At 31.5% G+C, this 11,122-nt stretch overlaps 2 protein-coding genes across 3 annotated transcripts; one reads left to right on the top strand and one right to left on the bottom strand.

Annotated features, from left to right (window-relative positions):
* Positions 1 to 3,291: 3,291 nt before the first annotated feature.
* LOC129321939 (protein POLLENLESS 3-LIKE 2) lies at positions 3,292 to 5,496 on the top strand. Its single transcript, XM_054967943.1, has 4 exons — positions 3,292 to 3,628; positions 3,733 to 3,945; positions 4,021 to 4,176; positions 4,268 to 5,496. The coding sequence occupies exons 1-4, from the start codon at positions 3,461 to 3,463 to the stop codon at positions 5,222 to 5,224; spliced, it is 1,494 nt and encodes a 497-aa protein (XP_054823918.1). The 5' UTR covers positions 3,292 to 3,460; the 3' UTR covers positions 5,225 to 5,496.
* Positions 5,497 to 5,568: 72 nt separating this feature from the next.
* Positions 5,569 to 8,236, bottom strand: LOC129321941 (L-ascorbate peroxidase 3-like). 2 transcript variants are annotated; one of them, XM_054967946.1, is made up of 9 exons: positions 8,102 to 8,236; positions 7,777 to 7,901; positions 7,648 to 7,697; positions 7,393 to 7,458; positions 6,889 to 6,937; positions 6,278 to 6,360; positions 6,115 to 6,194; positions 5,920 to 6,028; positions 5,569 to 5,842 (listed from the first exon to the last, which is right to left on the bottom strand). In XM_054967946.1, the coding sequence occupies exons 1-9, from the start codon at positions 8,212 to 8,214 to the stop codon at positions 5,702 to 5,704; spliced, it is 816 nt and encodes a 271-aa protein (XP_054823921.1). In that variant the 5' UTR covers positions 8,215 to 8,236; the 3' UTR covers positions 5,569 to 5,701. The 2 variants fall into 2 exon arrangements, with proteins under 2 accessions (XP_054823921.1, XP_054823922.1); XM_054967947.1 differs by having other exon boundaries at positions 5,569 to 5,820.
* Positions 8,237 to 11,122: the final 2,886 nt, after the last annotated feature.

Here is an 11,122-nt window from a genome sequence, read left to right as displayed (position 1 = left end):
TAAAATTATAATTTTAATCCCAAAATTAATTCTCAATGGATATCCAAACTGGTCCTCAGGCGTTCATTAAATCGATCCATAGGAGACTTCCCTGTCACTAAGGATTAGTGAACATTTTTCGATGGATTTCTTTGTCAGACATTTTGTAATACAATGGGAGGACCATTCAGTGGAGCCAGTGTGCATATGTTGCCACGAAATCACACCAGACACTTTTGCGAAAAGTCAGATATTTTTCGAAAGAAGCTTGATTTTCTTGGACAGAAAAGATCGTACAGGAAGTGGAGAGGGAGACAGAAAACAATCGGGATTTTTGACTGATGGAGAAACGTTATGGTCGAAACTCATATGATGTGTGAGAACCTGCATTTCCGGAGATCTGGGTCAAGCATGTGATGAGCCTCAACGCCGATGAGTCTGCCGATAGCTGCATCGTCAGAAGGGGAGAATGCAACGGCAGTCGGCAGGTACAATGACGTTAGGTGGCTGTTGCTCGGGATCACTTCATCGGCTTCCCCACACCTCTCAACAGTGGTGATGGTACTGTTTAGTTTGGTCATGGCTGGGTATCAATCGCCTGTGTTTGACATTGTTTAAAACTACAAGCAAAGATCCTTCAAGCCTTGGAGACTGAATCAGAACGAAATCGTATGGAGTTGGATTTGGAAGCTTTTGACTCCAAACTTACCGTAAAAATAAAGCAAAGATTACGCTGAAATGTAGAATAATTTTTTGACGGTGTAGATAGGGTGGCCTGTAGCGCCTTTAAATAAATTAGAAGGAAAAATTCTAACACAACCCCCCAATTTTTTTTTTAGTATGTTCACTATGTTGGCCGATCGGGTTTAACCTATTTTTTCTGGCACTATTAATCATATTACGCAAATTGAAATGTAATTACTAAATCATATACTGATACTTCTTTGTTTAAAAATATAAAATATTTTTAAAAAATTAAATATTAAAAAATATAAAATACTTTTAGTGTTTTAAAATATAGTTAACATGTTTTTTTCAAAAAATAAACCTGCCAAATAGATTATTTTTATATTTACTTTAAAGTAAAATAATTTATTAAATAGAAATAAATATAAAAAATAATATTAGTATCAAGATAACTAATTATTTTATTGAAAGCATAATTTAATTAAAAATATTTTATATTTTTAAACGGATAAACTATCATAGAGTAGTCCGGTTTTTTTCCCCTTAACCACCGGATACTTTAAAGTTTAAACTACTCTTCGAGAAAATGAATTGATCGTACTACAATTATTTACCGGTAAACCATAGTGGATTTTCAATTTTGATGGCAAAAATAAGAGTCTGCTTCTATCCTCCACGCATTTCCTCCGCTGCACCTGCTCTTAGTCTCTAAAGATATATGAACCGTCCAGATAAAAAGACTTGTATTTTATTTTTATTTTATATTTTGTTAAACTAAAATAATCGTAAAATCTTTAAGAAATTCGGTTATCATTAATCTTGATATCTATATCTAATCCAGATGGTCTAACTTTAATATTTTTTTATAATTTTTTATAAATTAATTACGCAGATTTACTTTAAACAATTTAGATTTAGAACTTTTAAATTGCAATTTTTTGAAAAAATTGGGAAGTGCCAATTAGAATATTATCTTTATTTTTATTATTGTATTTTCCAAAATAAAAAATTATAAACAATTTAATATTAAATTTAGATAATCTAAAATTAATATGCATATTCAATTTATAAAAATATAAAAAATAATATTAAATTTAAAATATTCAAATTAAATATGATTTATTCAGATTAGTGATGACCAAATTTATTAAAAAATTTATATTTTTTAATTTTAATAAATATAAAATAAAAATAAAAAAACTTTAAATTTAAACCATCCATATGTCGTTAGAGATTCAAAAAGGGCACAGGGTATAGATCGTACCGGGTAAAGAAATTTGACACCAGAAAAAATTGTGGATTAACTATTGCAATAAAAAAGAACATAATATATTTAAGAATAAAATACAGTGATTCCCTTCCATTTTGTTAAAATTATAGAGACTTTTTTTATATTTTTAAAACATACACTTTAGTCTAATTTTTAACACTATTAAAAATATTCTGTCAAAAATTTTAAAATATTAAATTTCTTTTGGCCAAAATATACTTTTAATCCTTTAACTTTATGTAAGATTTTAATTTTATTCTTTAATTTTATAAAATATTTTTTTAATCTTTTAATCCCAATATCATTAGTTTTAAATAATTATTTTTTATGTCAATAATTATTTTTCAGAAAAAATTAAACTTAATGCGTCATCATTTGATAATAATTTCTCAATATTTGAAAGTTTAAGGTAAAAATTTATTAAGATAAAACTAATAGTATTATGGTTAAAGTATTAAAAAAATATATTATAAAGTTAAGAAACTAAAATGAAATGTTGTGTAAAGTTAAAAGACTAAATATATACTTTAGCTAATTTTTTATTTATAATTATGTTAACATTTTTAAAATTATTAACTTATCCTTATGATCTAGTTGTCTTCTCTCTCTCTCTCAATTAAAAAAAATTTAAATAATTAAGGATGTCGATATTTAAAGAAATAATTTAAAAATTGTGTTAAATTTAATGAATTTTAAAGAAAAATAAATATAAATTATATTAAGTAATTTATTGTGGTAAATTCTTATTTCATAAATATTTTAACTCTTTGACTGCTTGAATATTATTATATATTTGATTTTTTAAAAATTACTAAATAAATACATTTAAAAAATCAAAAAATTTAAAATATGAACAAATATGTAAAAAAATATATACATTAATTTTTTTCATAATTTCAATAATTTTTAGATAGGGTATTTTGACCAATATATATAAATTAACAGTCAATTAATAATTATATAAATAAAAATAAAAACTTAAAAATAAAAAAATATTTATTTTTTGTAATTATTCATATTAAAAAATGTTTGTATGAGTTTTAAAATAAGAAGAAAGATATTTATAATTAAAATAAAATTGGAAGAACGTTAGAGTATTTAACTCTATTTCTTACTCACGGAACTCCCAGTCCTACGCTCTTAGTAGCCTTGGCCACAAAATAAATAAATAAATAAAATAAATAAAAAAAGACACGAGGAGGAGGAGAAGAAGAAGAAGAAGAAGACCCTTAGTAGCCGTTCAAGAGAGCCCCAAACCCGTTTTCAGGCGATCCATCCTGTGTATCCCAACGGCTAGTTTTATAACGGTAAGAAAGTTCAAACCTGCCCCATTTAAGTCAGACCGGCCTTTCGCTTCTCTGCCGCTTCGTCTTCGACGTCTCATCCTACTCCCTCTCTCCCTCTCTCTCTCGGTCCTCTGCTTCTAACCGAATCCACCAGCAAAGAATTGCTTTTTTCCCCCTTCTGTCTAATTATTTTTCTGTAGAACTGTAATCCAATCACAGATAATCTTCTTATTTCATAATGTTTCAAGACATGTGGAATGCTCCCCCTGGTTTCAGACCCTCCAAGTCTGCTCCATCTTCACCGGCGAAGCCTCTTGGGGTTCTCAGAACTCGGTCGGAATCCTTCCATGTGACGCACAAGGTCCCTGTAGGTGACACTCCATACGTCAGAGCCAAAAATGTCCAGGCAAATTTCTTGGGTTTCTTAAATTGACCCCTTCTTGGATTTTATAATGTTTGGACTCGTGAGATTCTCTTGTTCCTTGTTTTTTTAACAATTTCCTCGTTCAGCTGGTGGAGAAGGACCCAGAGAGAGCCATTCCTCTATTTTGGGCAGCTATAAATGCAGGAGACAGAGTAGATAGTGCTTTGAAAGATATGGCTATAGTAATGAAGCAGCAGAATCGGGCTGAAGAGGCCATTGAAGCTATTAAATCGCTTCGAAGCAAATGTTCAGATCAAGCCCAAGAATCTCTTGATAATATCCTCTTAGATCTTTACAAGGTTACTTGCTTCTCCCAATTTAACTTCTCTCTGTTATGTATCAGAAAAAATACTGACAAGCTTTCTCTTTGACAGAGGTGTGGGAGACTGGATGATCAAATAGTTCTCTTGAAGCATAAACTGTACCTAATCCAACAAGGTTTGGCTTTCAATGGCAAGAGAACGAAGACTGCCAGATCCCAGGGAAAAAAGTTCCAAGTCTCTCTGGAGCAAGAAGCCACCAGATTACTGGTAAGAATAGAACAAAAGCCGGGATAATTTTAACCCTGGTTTTCTAAGACTCAGGAAGCTAACTTGTTCTGTGCATGTTGTATAAATATAGGGAAACTTAGCGTGGGCACTGATGCAGCAGAACAACTACATCGAAGCAGAAGATGCGTACCGTAGGGCACTTTCAATCGCGCCTGATAACAACAAGATGTGCAATTTGGGCATCTGCTTGATGAAGCAAGGTAGAATTTCGGAGGCTAAAGAGACTCTGAGTCGGGTAAAGCCAGCAGTTGCAGATGGCCCTAGAGGCTCAGATTCTCACTTGAAAGCCTATGAGAGGGCACAGAAAATGCTGAAGGATCTGGAGTCCGAAATGATGAACAAGGGAGGGATGGACAGGGTCGAACAGAGCAGGCTCTTCGAAGCTTTTCTGGGTTCTTCGTCAATCTGGCAGCCTCAACCTTGTAAAGATTCTACCAATACCACTAGTAATACAAATAACAGTGCCAATTCCATCAAAACCCGATATGATTTCGCTGATGAGAATATGAATTCGAATATAGTACCCAATTTCATGCAAACGGGTGTTACTAGTAGCAAGCAACAGGTTATCCCACCATTGGGGAACTCCCTTAATGTTGCGGCTCCACCATTTTATGCTTCAAAATCCTTTAATAAAGAGCCTATGTTGTTACGAGAACCAACTGGGAATCATCCTCCTCCTCCTCCTCATCATCATCAATTCGCGGAGACTCTAAAGAGGACAAGATCTGGAAATGCTGCGGGAACAATGAGAGTGAACGAGGTAGGGGAGATTAATAATACGATACAGAGGGAATCAGGGGTGCCCGAGAACAAGACAAGAAGGCTTTCAGCGGAAAGTGATGGGGACAAGCTAACGGAGTTGTTGCCGAACAACAAGGACTTTGAAGATGCTATTCTTGCTGCGATTCTGGGGCCGACGGAGGAGTCAGATAACACTAGTACGTCCGGGATATTCCAGAGGAAAATTGACAAGCGGCTTAAGGTGTTTCAAGATATTACTTTATCCTTGAGTCCGAGGGCCTAAGCAAATTTTATTTTAAATTAATAAAAATATTCTCAATAAAAACTCTTGTAATTTTAGGACGGGAGATGAACTTGTTCTCCATTTAGTTCTGTCCCTTTAGAGGACTATGCAGCATGATAATCAGTTCTGCCAATAGCTGTAGCTACATGGCAGGTTACAACAAGTAGCAGTAGTAGTCGTCAACATGTCTTGTTCCCATTTATTTATTTGTTAAGCCTTGTAAACGAGGCACACCATTGACTTATAATATGAGATGGATGTCTTTGAGATGATTTCCCCATTGCATTAGTTATTTCCCAACGTTCAATTTAGTAATAGAATTTTTTTTTTTTAACCCATTTGAGTGTTTTCTGCAAAGAGCACCTTATTTGATGTTAAAAGGATTGCACAAGGGGGAACGTTGATGACATTTACAGGCAACAAACAAGTATTTCCATGCGCATGGGCAAAGGGGAAGGCGGAAGTCACCAAGCCTCTCTAGCCCTGAGTCGGAAGAATCTTCGAAAAGAGCATCCTAATCTTGATGAAAAAAATCTGGACTGAACAACGCGGCTTGAAGCCTAGCTCTGAGAGTTTCTTGTGGGAAGCTGCATAATCTACGAAAAAAGCATCCTCATTCTAGAGCAACAAATTACAGTTTTATCAGCGGAAGGTCTCAAGTATAGAGCCAAATGGGAAAGGAAAACTAATAATACCTCTGCGTAAAGCTCCACATACTCGCGGAACTCAGGATCCTCCGCCAGAGCCTTGTCTGTGGGAAGCTTCAATAAATTGTCGTCACTTGGCTCCTCTCTCAGCAATTCCCTGCGTACAATTTCAATTCTCGTACACTATATTCATTACCCCCAAAATAGCTGTTTATTCTTATCACCTCAGGCTCAGCGGCTTACTTAAAATAGGAATTATCAAACTTCATGTAGTCCCTGGTCCATGGGCCTTCAAAGCCTGACCGTTCTCTATGTGCCTTGCCCTAATTCCTTAAAATCAGATAATGAATTTCAAAGTGTTCTTCAACTATATGATTAAGTAGTTTTGGATGCTTCATCATATTACCAGTGTGTGGCCTCCGGAGAGAGCCACAATATCTTTATCAGTGAGACCCATGCGATAAAACACCTCCCTTAAATGCGTTGCACCTGAGGTCATACCATCACAGTTAAGTCAATCATCAACGAAAAGTTTCGAGCGACGAAAAGAGAATGATACCCCACACCATTCCCGGATAACGGGATAATTGGATTACGGGATCATTGACAATTGCAAGAACTATTGAAATAGAAACTTCTCTGTTTTTATTTACAAAAAAAAATTATCACTTTTTACTTATTTTTTTATATATCAAAATCACTTATTTTAATAGGTATTTATTATATATTTTTTAAATCATCATTTATAATTTATATTAATAAAAAATAATTAATACATGCTCGCATGGATTGACATAAAGCATTTTAATCTAATTTTTTTATCTTTAAATATAATTATTATGATTAACATAACTGATATTTTCTCTTAAATATGAAAACGGCGAGAGTATTTAACAATTGAGGTGTTGATTGAATTCAATCAACGAATCAAATATCAGCCATTAAATATCACAATATACTGTTAGTTTTAATGTAAGTTATCTCAAACATTCAGAGTTTGCCCGAAAGGTTTAATACCTTGTTTAGCATCTGGAAGCCGCCCTTCTTCTGGGGACATCATTAAATCCTGTTCAAGAAAAGAACAGTCATTAAATGGCTACTAATTAATGAGCTAAGATCTCTAATGTGCAAAGAATAACAAGAGTCATAATGGCTATTAACCACTTTTTCTATCCCTATATGTATGAAGGGCAAAAGCTTATTTTGTTCTAAAATATAAGTAGTGTCATGATATTTTTAAATAATTAGATAATTTTATCTTTATCTTGAAAAAAAAAAAAAATTAATTGTGTACTTTACTTTGTCACTATGATATTAATTTCTATTATTAGAGGCAAAATTGAAAAATTACTTTGATTTAATGAGATTTCAATTAAATTATAATTTTTTATTGGTATTAAAAACAGCTTATATGTAGAGAGAGGGAGGGTAATGGGCTAAGGCTAAGGTTCTCTAGTGTGCAGAAGAGAATGATCCCCCACACCATTAATTATATAGTTAGAGCTGCTGCCATGACCTTACCTTTCTGCCTGGAATGAAGTCAATTGTTGGGCCCCCGGTGATCTCTACTGCAACAACACCAGCAAGCTAAAAGGCAATCATATGTATATACAAGTTAGTCAATGACTAAGCATATGAAACTCTTAATATATATGAGGTTTCTGGAAGCACCGTCCTATTTTGTTGGTCAGAGGACGAAGCTTATATGTCAAAGCCAGTAAAATTCTCGACAACAAAGAATAGCGGTTTAGCACTCCATAAAAGTTTTTAAATCACCTGGTACAGATCCGCATATGTGATTTTTGAATGTTTGACCTTCACATCCTCTGCTCTCAAAAAATACCACATAAAGTAAGGGAGGGGAAAAATGTATGTGGATCCAGCGAATTAAAGGAGAAAACTCACGGCAAAGTTCCACTGCTAGTTTTAAACCATTGTTTGCGCTGTGATTCAACTCCTGCTCGCTTCTGATTGACCCGTTAGGACCTCCTGTTTTTGTCTTGGCATCGTAGGTTCCAGCGTCATGCCACCTGCAAATATATACAATCTCGTCAATATCCAAAAAATGATTATTAACATGTAACAGCCCGGAATTTAATTCAAATCCGTCGCGAGGTCACTCAGTCGGAAAATGCCAGAAGAATTGATGATCATTTCATTTGTTTAAAAAATTTCGCCTCTGCAACCAAAGGGATCGAGCATGATGAGAAAAGAAGAGAGAAGCAATTACGCCAAACGAAGCATGAGAGGAGCGCAGTTCTTGCTGTAGATGAGAGCGCGAAGGTCGCGACGGGCCTTGTCGATCTGCTTGACATAATCTAGGTCAACACGAGGAGCCGCCATTTTCAACGCAACGCGAGAGAAGGCGCGAGAGAGGCATTATGAAGATGAAGTTGTGACTGACTTGAGAGTAAGGGTTTAGGCTTGCATGGAATCTAAGTAAAAGCATCTGTTCTTGTCTTCTCCGGCAAGAGTAGAATCATAACAACCTTTATCTTCACTGCAACTTTCAGAATAAAACTCCTTTCCATCTCTCTAGAAAACCTTCAAGGAAACGAATCGATTTTCTCTTTATGTCAAGCCAACCTGGCCGGAGTATACTCGATTAAACAAACCTCTAATTTTTTCTGCTTTGCACCAGCAGTGCTTAGTATTTGAAACCAAAAAAGATAGTTATCGAGCAATGCAGAAGGAAATACTTAAGCTTCGTTTGAATTGAGAGAAAACATGTTAAGAAAATAAAAACCTGATTGGTTTTTAAGATTATTTTTAAAATAAAATGAAAGTGTTTGATTATATCAATTAAAAAATAATTTTAAAATTAAAAAATAAATTGACAATGATAATTATATTCAGTTAATGATGATGCTTAATAAAAAAAATTGATTAAGATAATTATAATTTTTAATAATCAAATACAATATATATTTAAAAAAATAAAAAAATAACATAAAATTTTTTTAATTTTTTTTTTAAAAAAGAAATGAAAGCCATTTTAAAAATAATTAAATGAAAAACACTTATACAAACGGAATTTTAAATTTTTTTTGTTAAAGAAAACAGTTTTTAAAAATTGAAAACAAACCGGTCCTAAATTTTGCTCTATTTGAATAAAGAAAAAATAAAAAAGAAAAGAGAAGTGAAGTGAGGGAAAACATTGAGTGTGAGACTTATTATAATTTTTTTGAACGTTTCTTTTTATAAGTAGAGAAATTTTGGATGTAAAATTTTTTTTTTCTATGTTTTCACGGTAACACAACTTTTATATTTTTATTTTTCTAATTGTTTCCAATCTCAGGCATAACTGAATAAGACATTTTAAAAAGATCAGAGAAAAAACAGGAAGTATAATATCAAGGAAAACAATGCAAGAATTGAACTTTCGACATTTCTAATATAAGAACTGAGCCTCGTCGTTTCCAATCTCAAGCGGAGAAAAATCTCCAACCCTTGGCAATATACTGTGGAATCTTTTATTTAATTTTGAAAAGTGCCCACTTTTAAATTTTTTATTAACATAATCAAATTAGTAACGGTGAGAATATATATTTTTTACGTTATGTTATTTAATTTTAAAAAGTATACTTTTATTTTTAAATATAAAAATAAAATATTTTTATTAAAATATTTAATTTTAAAATATAATAACATGAAAATATATTTTTAACAACTAATTTAGTATGTTAATTTTAATATAATTTCTGCTTTCAATTTTTTTAGAAAGATAATTACATAAAACATGATATATTTTGGCTTTGACATAAAAGTATCATAATTATTATAATATTTATTCTTTTTTTTCTCTCATGTCCATCAAAACACAAGGAAAAATAACATTTTTTTATTTATTTTTTTTCTTTATTTATCTTCTTTCCAAATTTTCTTTCTATTAAACGGATAGCTGCATTCTTATTCATTTAAGGTGTTTATTTTCATGTTATAATAAACTCTTATTATTAATATTATTGACATATTAAAATTAACTTATTTTAATTTTACTAGATAAAAGTACATTGAATATGTAAAACTAAGTATTTACGTCTTAACCTAAGGTAAATACATACTCTCATTTTTTAAAATATAAAGCATTTTCTAAGACGTTGTATGTTAAAAAATGAAAAACATTTTTGGTATATCAAAGTATAATTAATGCATTTTTTTAAAAGTGCCCATAATAAATAAATTATTTTATATTTATTTTAAAGTAAAATATCATATTAAATAGAAGTAAATATAGAAAGATGTTGTTAGTTTGAAGACAAATAACTATTTTATTAGAAGTAAAATTTAGTTAAAAATGACTTATATTTTTTAGTTTAGAAAAAATGAAGTTCTTTGTAATGATTAGAAATTTATTTGAGCTTATAAAAAAATATTTGTAAGGTATTGGGATGTTAATTTATGATATATTTTTATGCAAATTTATAGAATAAAAAGGAGAAAAATGATGATACTAAAAATGAATTAAGAGCTAATTATAGCTATTTAGTGTTTATAAATTGTTGGAAGAGGGTTTGAATTTTGGTTAGTCATACTAACCTCAGAATTGGTATAAACAATGAAAATTAAAGTATAAGCTTTGCCCCTTAACTCTAAAATTAGAGTTGTTTTGTTAGTTTCAATAATTGAAATTAATATATTATAATACAATGCTATATGTAGATTGTATTGTTAGTGAAAACTATAGCGAGAGAGAAATGTAAGGGGTAAATTATTATTGAAGTTACAAAGTAACCATGTTTTAATTTGAAATTTGTGTTGCTTACTATTTGTGTAATTATTGAGTAAATATATTAAAATGCTGTTGAGAAAATATGTTGATATGTTTATTGAAAAATTATGAATATATTTTTGAAATTGCTTGACTCTCGTAAAAAGTGTTGAGAGACTTCTTGTCTTTGTATTTTGTGCTACAAAGTACACCTCTATTGAAGGCCCAATAAGTGACTTGTAAGAATTCAAGCTAGTCTGTTAGGTGATCTAGTATTGAGTAAGGGTTATGACTTGAAGTTAATAGAGGAAGATAAGGATGATTGTTTCACCACTTAGCAAGTATACATATAACTGTTTACACACATTATTATAAATTGACATTGTTTACTAGAACGTTTGAATTTCATTATGTGGTTAATAATTTTTAGGAGAAGAGCTAAGAGTGGCACATGAAGAAGCCCTTTAGGCTTAGTGGTATGGATTAGCTACCTCTTTTAGGTATTTTAGCTTATGATTCTAATGAAGTTTTGTCAATGTT

This window comes from Prosopis cineraria, unplaced genomic scaffold (genome assembly GCF_029017545.1).
Source record: "Prosopis cineraria cultivar Desert tree isolate PC_DT_omini unplaced genomic scaffold, ASM2901754v1 PC10, whole genome shotgun sequence".
Taxonomy (NCBI): domain Eukaryota; kingdom Viridiplantae; phylum Streptophyta; class Magnoliopsida; order Fabales; family Fabaceae; genus Prosopis; species Prosopis cineraria.
This window is presented reverse-complemented; position numbering and strand designations above follow the sequence as displayed.

Coding starts and splice junctions, on each gene's coding strand:
- LOC129321939 (XM_054967943.1), top strand. CDS start 3,461: ATGTTTCAAGACATGTGGAATGCTCCCCCTGGTTTCAGACCCTCCAAG. Junction 3,629..3,732: donor TCAGAGCCAAAAATGTCCAG/GCAAATTTCTTG, acceptor TTCCTCGTTCAG/CTGGTGGAGAAGGACCCAGA. Junction 3,946..4,020: donor TCCTCTTAGATCTTTACAAG/GTTACTTGCTTC, acceptor TCTCTTTGACAG/AGGTGTGGGAGACTGGATGA.
- LOC129321941 (XM_054967946.1), bottom strand. CDS start 8,214: ATGGCGGCTCCTCGTGTTGACCTAGATTATGTCAAGCAGATCGACAAG. Junction 6,938..7,392: donor ACTTCATTCCAGGCAGAAAG/GTAAGGTCATGG, acceptor TTTCTTGAACAG/GATTTAATGATGTCCCCAGA. Junction 6,361..6,888: donor GCTTCCAGATGCTAAACAAG/GTATTAAACCTT, acceptor GTATGACCTCAG/GTGCAACGCATTTAAGGGAG.